Raw genomic sequence first — 19,212 nt, 5'->3', positions numbered from 1 at the left:
CTTCAAGAAACGAAAGAAAGAAATAGGCTTGGCTCCCCCCCTTCTGAACTACCCTAACCACGTGCAGAAGACTTTCCTGTTTCAATGGGGAGGGGGGGGAGAGGAAGATCCGAGTTCAAAGCAATCTGAATTCAACAGGATTGACAATGGAATAAAGAAAGTAAGTGCAGACTCTGCCCTAGGATCTCTGGTTATACGACACACATGCCATACAATACCTAATAGTACAATAAGTATCAATCCAGAGTGAATTTACTTTGCAATACACAGAAACTAATTAAAGTTGAGAGTCAAACTGTAGGAGACACTAAAAGATGGAATGTTTGCAATATTTATAAAACTAAATTGCAGCTCTGTGTAGCCCCCATTTGGTTCAGTAGAGAAGGTTGGCTTTAACTCTTCTCCTTCCATATGAATTTTAATTCAAAGTAGTCAAAATAGAATAGAATGCAAAGCCTGCTATTAACGTTGGCTGGCAGGGAATAATATTGGCACCTCTCTTTTGCCAACCATTTTGCTTTTTGAAGTCTACTAATAATGCTCAAGGTAGGATGAACCTTGATGGGAGGTTAAATCTCCTCACTCCTTGCAGCCCTGATTCCATGTATATCAGGGTTTCCTCAGGGTTTTATTTTTTGTTTCTAGCAGCACCAGGAACTTGAATGTCTAGAACCTATTACTTGGATTCTGTCATGACCTTGTATATATACATTCTGTTCCATTTTGTCTCCATCCCTTCAAAATCTGTATTTTCCAATGTATAACATTCCTCTCCAATCGATGCATTTCTAGTTAACCAGTATTTTTTCTAGAATGTCAGCAACATTAACAATGAAAATTTGAGATACAGTTACCAAGAGCTGTACTTGTGTTCTGCTCAATGTCCCATTGTACCTCTAATTCCAACTCAAAATTTTGCAGTTTACTGGATATTAGAACTAAGCCTGTAGACCCAGCAAGCTAGAAAGAAATTTGACCCTTTGCTGTTTCTGCATCTGGTAATTCTATGCTGTATGCCAACCTTTCTCAACTTTTTTACTGTTGAGAAACCCTGAGATATTGTCCAGTCTTTGAAAAACCCCAGAAGCAGCACAATTATGCAGAATATGGTTGGGAAGCATAACTGTGTACAAGCCCACCTGGGCCCCCTCCCCTTCCCACCCCTTCCAGGCCCATCATTGGCCATTTTGGGAGGGGGTAATGGTCAGGGTTTCATGAAATCCTGGTTGAGAAAGGCTGCAGTATTCTGTGGTTGTGGCTTTCTGGCATAATTTTAACAAATTGTAGAAAAGCAGAATACTGCTCCTTAGTTCTTTCCTTAGTATTTATGAGTTTCCCCAACCCCAATGCCTAACAATCTTCTCTAATATTGGCACACCATGAAATCCAAACTGAATTGAGTCAATTCCAACTAAAACCTAAAATGGTCAGACTCAGAACTTCCCAAAATTATTTGGATAGTCTGTTAATGCTCACCAGCAGTAAATTCTTCCCCATCCACACTTCCCCATCTGCGCATGCATACTTCACCTCCGGAAAAGACATTGGGAGCATGACTTTGAAAGCTGATGAGGAAAGCTGACCGCACACTTTGGTGCAGAATTTGCATTTTAAAATAATATAACAGAATGGTTAGCACTCAGGTAAAGCAAGGCATTTTAATAACAGGTTCTTAGGAAGATAAATAGTACATACAGTATGAGACATGCTGGATCAAAGATGACATTTGAAGACCTTGTGAAAGCCAAGAAATGAAGGGAATAAATTTCCAGCCCTTGTCTGGAATTTATGAACAGTGGTAGGCTCACAACCCCATATTAAGCACTACAAAGCACTAAAGCAAATGTGTCTAGGTATTTGCAGGGAAATCCTTTTGTGAGTTTCAATGGGATTTGCCCCTTAAGGGATTCTATCAGTGACCTTTACCAGCTTTAAAAAAGTACCTGAGGAAACTTACAGTGCAAAAAAAATAAACATGCTTTGATTGTTGATTTTAATGGCAAGAATCCTGTGTTATGTGAAACTATGTACTTCTAACTGATGAAGGAAGAATGTAGGCAGGTTTTTACTGTCAAATATGGAAATGGGAATGGTGCCAAAAAATGCAAAAGGAAAATTACTTGTTTACAGCTGCTAGACACCCATGCTAATGAAGAGCCAAAAGAAAAGATACAATATGTGCTATGAAAAACAAACTTCTTGTTTTACTAGCAGGAAATACAGAAGACGATAAATTTTACAACAAAGGCTTACCAAAGCAACATTTCCCCAAATACAGCAATACTTGTTTCTATGACATTTGAATCAATCCACCATATGTTATTTGACTGAAGATTTTTTTTGTGACAGTTTCTGAGGAGGAAAAACAGGTGGGGAAAATATCTGGCTGTAAAGACCACAGCATACACTAACAATAAAGCTTTTAAACAATCTTTTCTTTGGAATTTGCTGACACAGGAATGGACCTTCACACAATTCTGTGTGGCCATAAGCATGGGAGGTGTTACAAAGGACCCTTTTTATTCCCTTGTCTCCTTCTCCACCCTAATGATGCATATTTTTCCACTGGGGGAATATTTTTCCTCTCCGCTGCAATTCCCAAATCCTTATAATTTGCAATAATTTTGAGTTCTCCCTTTAGACCCCTTTCTCCTCTTTACCTTCTATTGACCGCAAAGTGACTACTGGGCAGGAAGAACTGAGTCCAAGTCGGGATGAACTGTCTATGAGCCCAAATTTTGCTACCCAGCTAAGATAATTTCTAAGGGAAGAAATGGCCAGCTTGGTATTGTGGTTAAGGGTAGCAGGCTCTAATCTGTAAAACCAGGTTTGATTCCCCACTCCTCCATATGCATCCAGCTGGGTGACCTTGGGCCAGTCACAGTTCTCACAGCTCTCAACCGCACTTACTTCACAAAGTGTTCCAGGGAGAGGAAGGATAGGCAATTGTAAGCTGCTTAGAGACTCCTTCAGGTAGTAAAAAGCAGGGTACAAAATATCGTCTCTTCTTCTAACACCTCCCTTTGCCTCCCAGGCAACTCTAGAAGGGAGAGATTTGCAGTTGTATTCACTTGACCTTTAAGCTTAGTTGCTGTTTAAGGTTGCCCTTTGGCTTTGGACCAGAATGGCTACCTTCTCAACTTCAGATGTGGATGTGGCCTTCTCACTTTCTCATTCTGCCCTTGTTTATATTTGAACTTTCTTTGCTTCAGTTTATTTGCAGCTTTGGGTTCTCTGTTCCTCTGCCTTTAACCCCAAAGTTAACCAAGTCCCAGTTGTCTCCTCTTCTAATAGCAGCTCTTCCAAAGCTGTATGTGGCATGGAAGTCATGGAGCCAAATGGGAATTAACATTCTTAGCATTATTTCACTGTTGAATGGTGAAAATGATCTGTACAAAACCTAGTGCATTGTTTACATAGAAGGGTTCTATGTGCAGAATAATAGAATTGCCCCCCCCCCAAATGATCAAACATTATAAATGTTAAGTTAAAAGGGCATACCATCTGCAGAAATTCAATTTCCGTTTGAAGAGCTTCACAGACATTTTCCATTTTGTCTTCTTGGTAACTCTCCAATTCCTTTTTAAGCCTGTGACGATATTTAAAACAAAAACCTGCTATGGTGAGACTCTCAACTGCCTTCTCTTTTTCTTCACAGCAGCCCGAGTTAGTATTTACATTAGTAGTCCCCAGAGAATATCTCTAATGTCCACAGAACTGTCAGTAATGTATGGAACACATGTCAAGATCCACTTAAATATCAGAACCAATGTTTTCTAGATTGCCATTTGAAATATACATTACATTACCTGAGACTGCATAAATCATTGTATAGCACTAGCAATAGGTTAGTGATAGGAAAAAAACAGGCAGTCTTCAATGAAAATCTCTCTCTCTCTCTCTCTCTCTCTCTCTCTCTCTCTCTCTCTCTGGGTAAATTATCAGGTTAGGGTTAGCTTAGGTATGGTTCAGATTGGGGAATGTTTAGGTTTAATGGGAACTGGGAAAGTTCTCTGAGGGCCCTCTGCTCTCCCAGAAACTCATTCCACCAGGTTGGGGCCAGAACCGAAAATGCCCTGGCCCTGGCCCTGGCCCTGGCCCTGGCCCTGGCCCTGGCCCTGGCCCTGGCCCTGGCCCTGGCCCTGGCCCTGGCCCTGGCCCTGGCCCTGGCAGAGGTCAGGTGAACCTCCCTCGGGCCAGCAACCTCCAACACATTTGCACCCACAGAACAAAGAGCACTGCAGGGGGCTTAAGCAGACAGGTGGTCTCTCAGATATCTGGGGCCCAGACTGTGTATGGCCTTAAAGTTTAATACCAAAACCTTGAACCTGATCTGGGCAACAACTGGAAACCAATGCAGTGCCTCAGCACTGGCTGGATATAGGCCCTCCAAGATGTTACCATGAGAACCCTAGCAGCGACATTTTGCACCATTTGCAGTTTCTAGGTCAGAGACCTTACTGTAGGTGACCGTTGCATGGATGTCTGTAGCCAAGCAATCCAAAGGCAGGTAGGGCATTAGTAGACTTGCTTGATGCAGATGGAAAAACACTATGCAGGCTACTCCTGTGACCTGAGCCTTCATTGAAAAGGAGACATTCAGAATCACACCCAAATTTCTGGTCAAGGATGAGATGTTATGTTGCATCCCAGCCAGTGTGGGTAGATGTGCTTCCTGATCTGTCACCTTTCTGTCCAGCCACAGGACCTCCACCATGGAAAGGTTAAGTTTCAGGTGACTCTGCTATAATCGTGTTACCAAGTCTTCCACTGCCCTAACTCTCCCACTAACCCTAAAAACTTCTCAACCTCAATCATACATAAGCTAACCATAACCCTAACCTGAGAATTTGCCCTAAATTATGGGGAGTTTTTAGGGTTAGTGGGAGTTTTAGTTCTGGTGAAGACTTAGTGACATGATTAGGAGAGGCCATGGGATGGATAAATATTTTATAGATTATTTTACATGTAAAATATGTAATAAAATAGAAATTTATATTAGGGTACATTTTAGGGTTAGAGTCATCTTAGGTATGGGTCAGGTTGGGGAATTTTTAGCTTTAAGCGTATGGATTCATGTGGGTGGTCCTCCTGGGGGCGGTGAATTAATCCATGGGGTAGTGAGGAATTTGTGGGCAGTACGGAGGCAGCAGTCTGACTCTTCCTGCTGCAGCTGCATTTTCTTAGCCAAAGACATGCCAAAGAGGCTTGGTACTGCCTTGCTCTGGGTAGTAGTGACCCTGGACTTCCTTGGCGGTCAGCATCCCAGTGCTGACCTGGATTCTGCTTAGCTTCCTCAAAGAAATGAAGGTGAGCTAGAGATGATCATATTCCTGCTGAGCTTCTTCCCCTCCACAGATTCTGTCCTTCCCAGGCTTCACCCCAGAGCTCTAGGAATTTTTTAACCCAGGGTTGGCAACCTTTCCCCAAAAGTCTCCATCTTTGGGCAGCTGGAAAAGCCTTTTTCTGCTTGCTCCTAGCCATAGGATTTTCATAGAATCATAGAATCATAGAGTTGGAAGGGGCCATACAGGCCATCTAGTCCAACCCCCTGCTCAACGCAGGATTAGCCCAAAGCATCCTAAAGCATCCAAGAAAAGTGTGTATCCAACCTTTGCTTGAAGACTTCCAGTGAGGGGGAGCTCACCACCTCCTTAGGCAGCCTATTCCACTGCTGAACTACTCTGACTGTGAAAAACTTTTTCCTGATATCTAGCCTATATCGTTGTACTTGAAGTTTAAACCCATTACTGCGTGTCCTCTCCTCTGCAGCCAGCAGAAACAGCATCCTGCCCTCCTCCAAGTGACAACCTTTCAAATACTTAAAGATGGCTATCATGTCCCCTCTCAACCTCCTTTTCTCCAGGCTGAACCAAGTCCCTCAACCTATCTTTATAGGGCTTGGTCCCTTGGCCCCAGATCATCTTCGTCGCTCTCCTCTGTACCCTTTCAATTTTATCGACGTCCTTCTTGAAGTGAGGCCTCCAGAACTGCACCAGTACTCCAGGTGTGGTCTGACCAGTGCCGTATACAATGGGACTATGACATCTTGTGATTTTGATGTGATGCCCCCGTTGATACAGCCCAAAATGGCATTTGCCTTTTTTACCACTGCATCACACTGCCTGCTCATGTTTAGTTTACAGTCCACAAGTACCCCAAGGTCTCGTTCACACACAGTGCTACCTAGAAGCGTATCCCCCATCCAGTAGGCATGCTTTTCATTTTTCTGACCCAGATGCAGAACTTTACACTTATCTTTATTAAATTGCATCTTGTTCTCATTTGCCCATTTTTCCATTGTGTTCAGATCTCGTTGAACTCTGTCTCTATCTTCCGGAGTATTTGCCAGTCCTCCCAATTTGGTGTCATCTGCAAACTTGGTGAGTAGTCCCTCCACCTCCTCATCTAGATCATTAATAAATATGTTAAAAAGTACCGGGCCAAGCACCGAGCCCTGAGGTACCCCGCTACTCACCTCTCTCCAGTCTGATGAAACACCATTGACAACAACTCTTTGAGTGCGGTTCTCTAACCAATTCCCTATCCACCTAACTATCTGAAAATCCAGATTGCAGTCCTTCAACTTATCCATCAGAACATCATGGGGAACCTTGTCAAAAGCTTTACTAAAATCCAAGTAAATGACATCAACCGAATTACCCCGATCCAGCAAACCTGTTACTTGGTCAAAAAAGGAAACCAGGTTGGTCTGGCAGGACCTGTTGGAGACAAATCCATGCTGACTTCCTTGGATCACCAAATTGTCCTCCAGATGTTTGCAGATCGCTCCCTTTAATATCTGCTCCATTATCTTCCCCACAACAGAGGTCAGACTCACTGGTCTGTAGTTTCCCGGGTCATCCTTCCTCCCTTTTTTGAAGATCGGAATAACATTTGCTCTCTTCCAGTCCTCTGGGACATCTCCAGTCCTTAAAGAGGTTCTGAAGATGATGGACAAGGGCTGTGCAAGTTCTCTGGAAAGTTCTTTGAGTACTCTCGGGTGCATTTCATCCGGACCAGGGGATTTGAACTCATCCAGTGCAGCTAAATGCCTCTCGACAACCTCTCTATCCATGCTAACCTGCCACCCAGACACTGTCCTTTGGCTATGGCCATCTCTAGATGTGCCTAAACACTTTGACCTGTGGGAAAAAACAGATGTAAAAAAGGCACTAAGCCTTTCTGCTTTTTCTACATCTTCCGTTTGAGTTTGTCCATCCGCACCCAACAGTGGGCCTATTGCCTCCTTTACTTTACGTTTGCTCCTCACATAACTGAAAAATCTTTTCTTGTTACAATGGGCTTCCCTGGCCAATCTTAGCTCACTCTCAGCTTTGGCCTTTCTTATGATTGATGCCTAGTAACCTGTAGGTACTCTTCTTTAGAGTTCTGTCCTTCCCTCCATTTCCTGAACATTTTCCTTTTCTTTCTTAGTTCCTCTTGAAGTTCTCTGTTCATCCAAATAGGCTTCTTAGAGCTCCTGCAGTGTTTTCGTCTTTCTGGGATAGTCATTGATTGAGCATGCAATAGCTCCTGTTTGAGTAGCTCCCACCCTTCACATGCTCCCTTCCCTTCCAGCATTCTCGTCCATGGTATGACATTCATCATGTCTCTGAGTTTATTAAAGTTTGCCCTACGAAAATCCAACATCCGCGTCTGGCTACAAGCTTCCTTGGCTCCCCATCTCAAAAGGAATTCTATGAGGACATGGTCACTTCCCCCTAGGGTCCCCACTTCCTTCACCTCATCCACCAACTCTTGCCTGTTGGTCAGTATTAAGTCCAGTATGGCTGAACCTCTTGTGGGTTCATCTACCATTTGATAAATGAAATTGTCAGCCAGGCAGGTCCATTGCTTGCTTCTCTCTCTCTTTCTTTCCCACCTGTTTTTCTCCCCAATGAGGATCCAGAGTGGCTTTTACAAAAAGTGGGGGGTTTGCAGACTAAAATATGGCCACTGCACAACAAAAAAAGAAGTGTAGGTAATACATTGTGTTTTGAATTTTCAGTAGACCTAACACCAGGAAAGAGGTGTGTGTTCATATTACTGTATAGTGGAACACTAAGGATGTGGCCTGGGAGCCAAGGGGGCAGCAAACCCAAAAGATTTGGGGACCACTGCTCTAGTAAATTATCATGGCTGTAAAAGCAGAAGTTTTGTTCCACTGTTGACATAAGAGAAAGGAAGGAATGTTCATTGTGCCCCTAATTCTGGCAGACTATGATGATCAATTGACCAGTATCTGTTGGTCAATCCACATAATTTATCCAGATTGTTGGAAGAAAATGCTAAAAATGAAAGGTCCAGAAATAGTGCAGTGAATAGGCAGAGAGAGTATGAGTCAATCCTTCCATTACAGTGGGTTTCAAGTTGCTAGTCTTGTACATTTTCCTTGGAACATCAAGGCACTGCAGAGAATTCTGATACATATACAACTCTCCGTTCATGTTGAACACACTGTGTTTGGCCTCATTCATGTTATACTTGAACATATGACCAAGAATACACCTCACATTCTGCTGCAGTTGCAGGATTACAACAGGAGGTTGGTGTGAGTCAATAAACTGTATTTCAGGGAAACCAGCCAGCCATTGATAAACTCTTGATAAGGCCTTGGGTTCCCTGGAACACCATTTGAGAACACAGTTTCAGTCATACATGATCCACAAAATGTGGAAAGCAATGTTCTTTCATTTGCAAATGTAAATGAAAAGTTTAAAGCAACCCATTTAGTTAAGGCATAGCCATAGAAGAGATGTATTGCAATTATACTGAACAGGAACCCACATATATCTGGATCCACTCCCTTGTTGACCACCATAAAGTGTTCTCTAGAGATCATTAGTGAAGGTTACATGATCTAAAGTACATGGGAGATCCATGATTGGATATCCTTACATTTTCACAGGGACCTGCCCAATTTTATGGTAATCATGTTGCTGATCGATGGAGTGTTTTATGTTTTTTCTTCATGTCATTTTACAGATCAGATTTGCTCCTTCCTCCTACCCTGCAGCTTAAAATATGGATTTAAAATGTTAAAGGGATTTAAAATGTTTCAGTTTCATAGTAGATTCCACTGGCATGTTGTGGTTATGTTATTTGATACATGGATGAAGTGTTCTAAGAGCCAAACTAATAAGTATGTACTGTGTGGTTAATTTCAGCAGCAGTGGGAAAAGAAAGCATTTCCAATGAATAGGCTTTGTTTTCATGATAGCATGACAAAGGGAAATGTACTAATGTTTGGAGACTGTGTTCTTTTCTTCTGCCTTATTCAATACAGCCTCTGAACTTGTCTCAGAGTTCAGGATCGAAGAATAGCCAGACAGCTTATTAAAAAGTCTGGGCAGGAAATAGCTAAAGAGGAACAGAAATTGTGACTGATATGGGAGTAGCAGCTTCTTTATATGGGATGCATTCCACTAGGAAATAAAAGATCTTTGAAAAGTAGGAGTCCTCATACTGGAGACCACCCATTATATTTGCTTAAGCGGATACCTGCTGGACCAAGGAAAAGCTATTTCAGATCTTTTAATGGCCCACGGTATATGCAGCGATAAAATTATACTGCAATCCTTGTCATACTTGCCAGAAGATAGTAAAATGCAAGATAAGTGTAAAGTTGAGTTAAATCTATTCATGATAATAGAAGTGCAATTTCTAGGGTCACTATGAATATTTTGGGACAACTAAGATTGTATTGTGGTGGTAGTAAATCTATCTGAGTCTTGATTTAATGTTAATAGGATTCACATGTTTATATTTTATAAAAGCAACATATCACCCCTTGAATGTTACCTGGAAACTATTCATCTTCCTTACAGAAGGTTATGTTAATTAAAATGTCTGCATGAAGCCTTGAAATGAAAGCAGTAACTAGTTGGAGGAGAAGAATTAGAGTGAATTGGACTTGTCAGCAATACATATGGAAGACAGAAACACTTGCTTATCTCATAGGGCCACCTTGCACTGTGAGGAAAGGTGGGGTATAAATGTTTTTAATAAATAAATAAACGTGTTTTTAGGAAGACAGTAAGACAATGTCATTTGGCTGCTTTAGTTAGTTAATCTTTTTAAAATTTAAAATTTAACAGTAATTACTATAAGTGCCAGGCATATTATATGTACAAAACAGGGAATGGTTCTTATGTTCAGACTGAACAATCAGTAATGTGAGAATACCTAAGTTATTGAATAAATTATATATTTTTTATCATTTAGATAATAGCAGCAATACAAATATTTAAAATTATACTTAGCCTGAAATGAAACTGTAGCAGTTCTGTAATAATGAGAGTTTTGAGCACAGATCTTTGACTATCAGTTAGCATTCTGCTGACACAAGAGGGAGCCCCCCCCTTGGCACCTGCAAAGGTTATGCAGGGACATTTGGGATCTTCATGGATGAACAACCAATGTGCAATGGGGCTACTGCAATAACATGATTGGGGGAACAAGGCATGATCACCCTTCCCTCCTGCACCAGTGGAAAAGCTGGCAGCACGTAACTTTCTGAGAATTTTTATTTATCACAATAAAGTGGTATAAACTGCACAATATGCATTTCCACACAAACTTATGAAATATAGACCTACCAGTACATGTGTTCCAGCTCAATAAAATCAGAGTCTAGTAGCACCTTTAAGACCAACAAAGATTTATTTGTTGGTCTTAAAGGTGCTACTGGACTCTGGTTTTATTGTGCTACTTCAGACCAACTCAGCTACCCATCTGAATGTGTTCCAGCTATTTGTCAGATAGCAAAATTAGTATGAAATTATTTAAAAATAATGATATTCACACAAAATCCAAGGGGAAAGGACAGTATCTTGTCAGAATATAATTTAGAGTATCCCAGAATGAGTCTCCTGCTTCTAGGGATATATCAACCCTAGAATAGAAAAAGGTTTTGCCAACTCTTACGATTGTTTGTGAATGTCACAATATAGTTTCATTGAAAGTAACTTACAGTTGATACAGTGCACCTTCAAAGCCCCCATAGATTCTTCTTCCTCTCCACTTTCATCCTTCACTTTTTGGACAAGAGCCATAGTTTAGTCTCCTTCTCTGGCTACAGGAGCCATGGGACAGTGGGAGAGTATCTGCTTGGCATGCAGAAGGTGCCAGGTTCAATCTCCTACATCTCTAGAAACAGGACCTCTATCTAACATGTTGGAGTACCTCCACCAGTCTCAGTAGGCAATACTGACCTTGATGGATAAGCAGTCTGCTTCATAAGACAGCATCAAGGTTTCCTCAGGCTTCTTTTGTTAGAGGGCAGAGAGCCACACATGTGCCCAGTAGGCCTCCTGAATTCTCACAAGATTCCCATACCTCACCCTCATTGGAAGGTGAGACAGTAACTTCATGTTCCACTGCTTTGCTTTAGGAAAGCTGCCATGTCATAGAATCATAGACTCATAGAGTTGGGTCGAATGAATTTTGCCCTCCTGAGGCAAACAGAGGGGTACAGAGAGGGTAATTCATATTTTATTGGACAGCTGAGCTTCTTTCTCCAAAGGTATTAGCTATTCATGCTCTGGCCACCATAACAGGACTTATGGATCTCAAGTGATCCTCCAGCCAACTTCCCCCTTCCTACTTACCTACCCAAATACTATTTTCAATAGTTTGAACCCTTGCCTAAGAATTAAGTGCCAGTAACCTTCTACAAACAAGTGTTCCACATTATAATACTGTGGTTCTCAACCTGGTGGCAGAAACCATATCCAAAAGGTTATAATTCTCAGAAATTCTAAAAGTGTGTGTGGCTGCTTACACGCTATGCACTAATATATTAATCACATGTGGAGAATTCCCAGTAATTAATCTGGGAGGCAGAACAGGTGGCGCGCACACACACTCACAGAGAGAGAGAGAGAGAGAGAGAGAGAGAGAGAGAGAGAGAGAGAGAGAGAGAGAGAGAGAGAGAGAGAGAGAGAGATACTCAGATGCCCCCCCCCCCAATCCACTTATGTTTTTTTAGATGATATTTATATATTGTAAACTTGTTGAATCCTCATTGAGGGGGAAAGTTGAGCTAAATGTGAACAATACATTAGTAAATAGTAATTTGAGAATCAGCACGTAGTTGGTTTAATTTCTATAAGGGCTACAGTTTTATTGGACAGTAATACACTAACAAAAATTCAGTTTCACTATATGGGTATAATGCTTTCAAATAGTGTTGGTTGACTTGTTTTTGTAAGGAAGTGAACTTTATGGGAATGGTTAAAGATGCAAGCATTAGACTTCAAAGCTGAAATAGTTTAGCATCTGGGGAGTAATATCACTTCTGTTTATACTCACTAGCACATAAGGGAAATGATGGATAGCCCAATAGTTCTTCCAAACCAAGTTTCCTATGTTTGCATTTGCATATGGAATATTATTCCCAAGCAAATTTTCGATGTCAATCTTTACCCCCAGAGCAAATTTTTATTGTTGGATTGTAAACCTTGAAATTGGGGCTCATAATAGAAACCTTGACAAAGTTCTGACTATAACAGTCCTACTGAGAATTGATATAAGAAGTTTAGGAAATCAATGAGCAGATTGTCATTACAAAAACTCATTCTACGACCTATAGATTACTCCAGAGATGGATTTTTCTCCTGTTTATGAAATTTAACATAAAATTAAATTGAAAATATTTGCTCAAAACCAACAGCATCATAGGCTTAGGCAATCTGTTGTTAATAGAAAGGATTTGTTCAGCTCTACTGGACATATTTTCTGGAAGACCTGTGTGAATGCGTTGTCATTTTTTTTGTAGTTTCAATAATGAGCTTTATCTTGCTATAATAAAAAATAAGAACTTAGATTGTAAGCCGTGACTTCTTCGGGTAAAAATAAGAACTTATTCTAGTTCTTACAGATTAGTCAGATAAACAAAGCCCTCAAGTATTAAATAACAGAAACCAGTATTATGCTATTTTAATACTATTTCTAGGCTTCAAATCACAGTGCAGAAGTTCATGCTATTGAAAAATTCTTCATAACATTTCTTTCTGCAGTGGACTAGCAGAAGCAAAGGTGAGTGGAGCAAGGTAACAATCTCACAGTTTCAAAAAAGCCCTGAAAATAACTGCAGTCACATCATAACATTAACCTGTCCGTATTTTTATGCATTTGTTTATTTAAAGAGTTTCACCTCACTTTTCTACCAAAGTATTTCTAAGACCGTTTACGCACTGGAGGTTTCATGCCGGGCTGCAGGCTGGAGTTTTAGTCATGGCAGATTGCCCCACCTCTTCCTGCACCCACACGAGGGAGCATTTGGCCTGGTGCACCTTATCTGTCCCTGATTTGTGCTCCTGCGCAGGAGCTGGGGCAGTGAAGTTCCCAGTGCATAAATGGTCTAAGAGAGCTTCCTAAGGTCTTGAACATTTCACAACTTCAGGCAGTAGAAAAATGAGCAGAGAATGACTAACATGAATTAAAAGCTTATGTAAATGCATTCCACTAAAGGCCTCTCTTCAATAGTCACCTTCTTAGCCTTGAAAAATGGGGGTAATTGGATGGAGGGGGGCCTCTGATGCTACAAGGAGAGGCAGATCAGTTAGTTCCCTGATCCTCCCAAACCATGAAGCCACATGTATCCTGGGGTACAAAGGAAAATAAAACAAGAGGTTCTACTTCTTGGTGCTTTCTGTCTTTTGAGAAACATACTGTTATTAGTAAATTACTTTTGCATAGCCTGATTTCCCCTTGTTTCTCTATTTTGTTTGACTTAACAGTTATGAATACATATTTTCACATATTTTATCTTCTTCATAGGCAAAGTACTAATACTAAGAACACTTTCTTAGCAAGCAGTATTGAATACCCCTGAACAGATTCTGAGAAGAACTGCTCGGGATGGCACTCTAAAAATGTTAACAGCTGGAATAGAAGCTACAGACAACAAATAGCTTTTAAACTTTAAATATAACATGTTCCACATTTAGCATCAATATGAATATGGATGCCCCTGTATCATTCATGTGATATAACATCCAAGATTCCCAAAGGCTATCTTGGTTTGTTTATTAACTATGATGATGATGATGATGATGATTACTACAACTTTTAAGCATTTGGGAGGGATCCTGAATTGTTAAAAAAATCATTCTGCTGCCTCTGCTGTGTGTATTTGGTGGCCTTTAATCCTGGTTAGGTGTTACTTGGGATTTTATTACTGCTTCTTTTATTTTTATAGATGGTTTTAATTGTAAGCCACTGTGATCTAATGGAAAGTGTGGTTTGCATATACATTAAATACATTTAAAAACATTTTTTCGATGCTGATACTCAGTTTCTGGGAAGCTCTCACATGCAACTTGCCTTCCTTATTTTTGGGTAAGTGTGGCTTCTGGAAACTGGGGTGTTGGCTTGGGTACCCAAAATCATCTGTTACTTCCAGTTATCCATGTAGCTGCAGTAGTGGGACCACACTCCATGGGCAGGAATGTCCTCAGAGGGAGCAAGGGGATGTTTGCGACTCCCAGAATCTGAAAACTACTGGTATAAAGATGGCAAGTGAGCAGATTATATGAAATTACAGTTAACGTACCTCACAATTATGGCTGTTGGAGATTTTTTAAATATATGAGTCTAGGGCGTCAGTGCATTCAACATTTATGTGATATGAAGACAAACCAGCTGAGAGACAAAACAGTTTATGAAAAAATGATAATGGGTGATATACAACAGTGGTCCCCAACCTTTTTTAGGCTGGGGACCGGCAGGGCAACTGCCCCGCCCGCGCATTGAAAATGGAAGCCAAGAAAATGGAAGCCAATATTAGACTATATTGAACAGTAAAATTTAAGAAGAAAAGTGAATTTTTAACTGACTATGGTAACGATGAGGATAATGTAGTACATGGTTTTTAACTTTAAGGTGATGTATAAGAATAAAATATGTTTTTTATCTACATTTCTTTTCTAAATAGTAGTTTTGTAGTATATAATAATATATGGCATTTATTTTCTGTGATTCTTAAAAAAACAGAGAACTGTTAAAAATACAACATAAATCATAGTCCTATTATAGAGAAGACAAGCCATGTTACAATATGGGTGTCCCTAATCCTCAATGGCATATGGCAGATATCTAGAACACATCAGTGCAAAGTAGGATAAAATTTACTCTCCTGAGTTGGTATCTCTATAGTCCCAAAACCACGAGTAGCTGGTAACTAGGATGGCTGTTCAAAGTAGTCCTCTACACGATAAACCTTTTAAGATCCAGCAAATAAACTTTCTTGAGAAAAAAAAATCTCTATACTTTATGGAATGTTTTTCTTTGACTTTTATTTAACTCCTTGAAGCTGTGTGTGTTGCTAAAGCTGCTTTGAAGATGATGACTAGCATACTGGGACTACAGTGAGATTCTGCAATTGATTTTTCTGGCCAGGAAATAAGGCAATATTTTGTCCTGGCACATAATCATATAATCCGGTAGGATAATGGTGTCTCTTCAAAGAATGAAGCATTCTAGTTTTAAGGCTCTGTGGATCTTTGCTGTCAGTGGACTGCATTTTGTAGCTACAGTGTTGCCTTTAGATTTGCAGGACACTTCAAAGTCTATGAATCCTTGGTATGATAGTTTACCTGCCAAACTGAAATGAAATTTACAGTATTTTTAAATAAAATTTCTGCTACTGTTTTAGTCCTTTCATTCTATCGAAATTTTCTCAGCATTTTTTAAAGTATCCTTTTGCTGTTATCCTTAACAAACATTTGTTCTGTGCTTTTTCATATTGATATGAGACAGTAAGTCCAAATTTAACCTTAGAAGATTTGTTCTATAAAAATTCAGGTGTGGGCTACCTTGCTTTCTGTTATCCACTGGTAAAGGTAAAGGTATCCCCTGTTCAAACACTGGGTCATGTCTGACCCTTGGGGTGACGCCCTCTAGCGTTTTCATGGCAGACTCAATACGGGGTGGTTTGCTGGTAGGGGCCTACAAAAAGGAGCTCCTCTATCAGATATTCACTTGAGGCCGACTGACTTGGAACATCTACTGGCCCCCCCTCAGACGCCCTTCCATGACTGAGCAGTTTGATTTCCCCAGTTTGTTGTTATTCATGTTGTTTTGTGAATTGTTACTTGATAGATTCTTGTGATGTTCTATTGAAACTTGTATAATGTTATAGATTATTATAATGTTCTATGTAAAGTTATAATGTTCCATGTAAATCGCCCAGAGCTGTAAAGAATGGGTGGTATAAAAATCCAAATAAATCTTTAATTGCTCCTGCTGGGCGGATAAAATAAAGGAGTAAGGGCTAAACGGGAGGAGATAGGGCGGGCTCTGTCTGGGATAAAAATTCGGAGGGCCCAATCAGGAGCCGCAAAGCCCGGCCTCACCTGGGCTGGCCGGGGAGTTGCCGCTCAGAGGAAGAAGCCTTCCCCAGCGGTAAGTCCTCCGGCTGGCTTTCCCTCGCCCAGGGAGCCTTCTGCCGGGTCCTAGGGCAGGCTCGTCTGCCCCTGGGCCCGCAAGTAGGCCGCAAAGCCCACCGACGCCATCCGGAGCCTTCTGCCGGGCCCTGGGGCAGCCGAGCCTGCCCCTGGGGCAGCCGAGCCTGCCCCTGGGCCCAGCAGAAGGCCACAAAGTCCCCTTTATGCCACCTACCTGACTCCGTTCCTGCCTTTCTCCCAGCATTCCCTTTATCCTTCCCTTCTTCCCAGCATTCCCTTTGTCCTTTCCTCCCTCCCTCTCTCCTATCTGCCTCTTTCTTGCTACCTGTTTCTCTCTCTCTTCTTCTCTCTCTCTTCCTCCCTTTCTTTCTGTCTTTCTCTGTCTCTCTTTCTCCCTTTCCTCCTTCCTTCGCCCCATCCCTCCACCCACCCACCATGCTAGAGCCCACTGTATTTTGGCCACAGCAGGTTTAATATCTAGTAAATAAATAAACAGACAGACACCCTGTGAGGTAGGTGAGGCTGAGAGAGCCCTGATATTACTGCTTGGTCAGAACAGGTTTATCAGTGCTGTGGCAAGCCCAAGGTCACCCAGCAGGTTGCATGTGGGGGACCGCAGATTCAAACCCGGCTTACCAGATTAAAAGTCTGTACTCCTAACTGGTATATGAAGCTGGCCCCCTAGATTCACAAGGAAGAAAGGCAGCCGATAAATGCTGCATATAAAATAAATAGATACATACAATGTTAGTGAAACTTGCTCATAATACTGCTACTGAAGCGTGTCCATGAATGACTGGCATTTTTCATTGCGCCCCTCCTCCATCTAGCTTTAATGAGTAAGTCTATTTAAAAGTGCAGCTTGCATCTAAATTATAGAGAAAGTGGCTGGAGTGTGAAGCACACAGTCTGCACAGTGAGATCTTGGATGGACTCTTGAAGAGCATAGCTAAGTAAGCTGAGTCATTCTGAATTCAAAGACTCTTTAAATTGTCAAGTTCTTCAGTAAATATTTTTTCCTAATGATGATGTGACATTCATTTCTTTTCATTCCATTACAAAATAAATCTAGGAGGAACTCTAGTTCACATACATAGCATTTATGATGGCTCAGTTCAATGCCTGGTATTATATTTGCTCTAGACAACTGTTACCTGATTTGACATCCATTTCTTGAATGTTTTCACTGTCGAAAGGTTGATAGTATCCTTTGGGGGTTTCTTGCTTCTTGTCCCCCCCCCTTTTTTTTTGTTATTACAATTAACATATTCTTAGCCTATAGAGTAAGTGCTGGCTAGTGAATAGGGAACTGGTTAGAAAACTGCACCCAAAGAATGGTGTTTCAGTGGACTGAAGGGAGGTGAGCAATGGGGGAACCAGGGCTTGGTAGTGGGTCCAATACTTTTCAACATTTTTACCAATGATCTGGATGAGGGGGTACAGGGAAACTCATTAAATCTGCAGATGACACCAAATTGGGAGGAGTAGCAAACACCCTGGAAGACAGAGAGTTCAACAAGATCGGAACATGCTGAAAAAGTGGGCAAATGAGAATAAGGTGAAATTCAATATGGATATGTTTAGAGTTCTACATCTGGGTCACAAAAATGAGAAGCATGCATACTGAATGGGAGATACTTTTTGGTAGCAGTATGTGTAAATCAGATCTTGGGGTACTTGGGGACTGTAAGCTAAATATAAGCAGACAGTGTGATGTGGCAGTAAAGAATGCAAATGTAGTCTTAGGCTGTATCAAGAGAGGCATCACATTGAAATTGCAAGATATCATAATACCACTGCAGACCACATCTGCATTACTGTGTGCAGTTCTGGAGGCCTCACTTCCATAAGGATGTGGATTGAGAGGGTACAGAGGAGAGCAACAAGGATGATCTGGGGCCTAGGGCGCAAGCCCTATGAGGAAAAGCTAAGGGATTTGGGAATGTTCTGCCTAGAGAAGAGGAGGTTGAGAGAGGATATGATTGCTGTCTTTAAGTATTTGAAGGAGGGAGCGAATGGTTCCTGTTGGCAGATAGGACTCACATTAATGGGTTTAAACTACATCTAGAACAGTACTGGCTAGATATCAGGGTGGGGGGTGGGGACTCACAGTGAGAGCAGTGCAGCAGTGAAATAGGCTTCTTAAGGAGGTGCTGATCCCCCCCCCACACACACACACTGGTGGTCTTTAAGCATAGAAGAGAATGCATTTGGGTCAGAAAGAGGTTAACTGTCTCAGACCCAGCTATCTTGCAGTTTTCTGTCGCTCATTCTTTCCTAGGGAATCTGGACAAAAAACTGCTTGCACATTTCCGCTTAAATCTCTGCAATGGAATGAGCTAGAGACATAAATCGAAAACCAGGAATTGAAATGAAGGATGCCACATGGGCAGAAGGGTTGCCCTCATATGCCCTCCCATGGCAATGTACCTGCTCATTATAATTGCCCAGGAAAATAATTCATTCTTGACTGACTGGGAAGAAGAAAGAACAGCATGTTGGAAGGCTATACTAATTGGGATCTCATACTTGCAAATAGGATGCTTGACCAAATTAACCATCATCACCCAAAATGTATGGAAACATTGACATAGATTATCGAATTCAGTACAGTATAAATTACAGGAACCTCCAAAGCAATAAACTGAAATTAATTGTAACTTTCAAATTTGCTGTAACTTCTGACACCCCTTTTTCCTGTCCCCACAGCAGTGCATTCAAAGAACAGCAGACCTACCGAACTTTGCTAAGTGAGTACTCCAATAATTCAAGCAGTTGCCTCCTTAACTTTGCTTTTGTG

At 41.3% G+C, this 19,212-nt stretch overlaps 2 protein-coding genes across 3 annotated transcripts in view; one reads left to right on the top strand and one right to left on the bottom strand.

Moving 5' to 3' along the window:
- GFRA1 (GDNF family receptor alpha 1) overlaps window positions 1-19,212 on the top strand; it is a 445,406-nt gene that overhangs the window by 117,226 nt on the left and 308,968 nt on the right. For both annotated transcript variants that reach the window (XM_077349873.1, XM_077349875.1), the window contains one exon: window positions 19,122-19,162. In XM_077349873.1, coding sequence (XP_077205988.1) covers window positions 19,122-19,162 — 41 coding nt within the window. The remainder of the gene's footprint in view (window positions 1-19,121; window positions 19,163-19,212) is intronic.
- The window catches only part of CCDC172 (coiled-coil domain containing 172), a 37,208-nt gene continuing 19,670 nt past the window's right edge, over window positions 1,675-19,212 (bottom strand). Inside the window, exons 7-8 of the mRNA XM_077349877.1 lie at window positions 3,502-3,589; window positions 1,675-2,352 (exon numbers count right to left, since the gene is read on the bottom strand). Coding sequence (XP_077205992.1) covers window positions 2,320-2,352; window positions 3,502-3,589 — 121 coding nt within the window. The 3' untranslated portion in view covers window positions 1,675-2,319. The remainder of the gene's footprint in view (window positions 2,353-3,501; window positions 3,590-19,212) is intronic.

This window comes from Paroedura picta, chromosome 8 (genome assembly GCF_049243985.1).
Source record: "Paroedura picta isolate Pp20150507F chromosome 8, Ppicta_v3.0, whole genome shotgun sequence".
In the NCBI taxonomy this organism is placed as follows: domain Eukaryota; kingdom Metazoa; phylum Chordata; class Lepidosauria; order Squamata; family Gekkonidae; genus Paroedura; species Paroedura picta.
The sequence above is the reverse complement of the archived record's forward strand: the minus strand, read 5'-3'. Positions and strand labels throughout refer to the sequence as shown.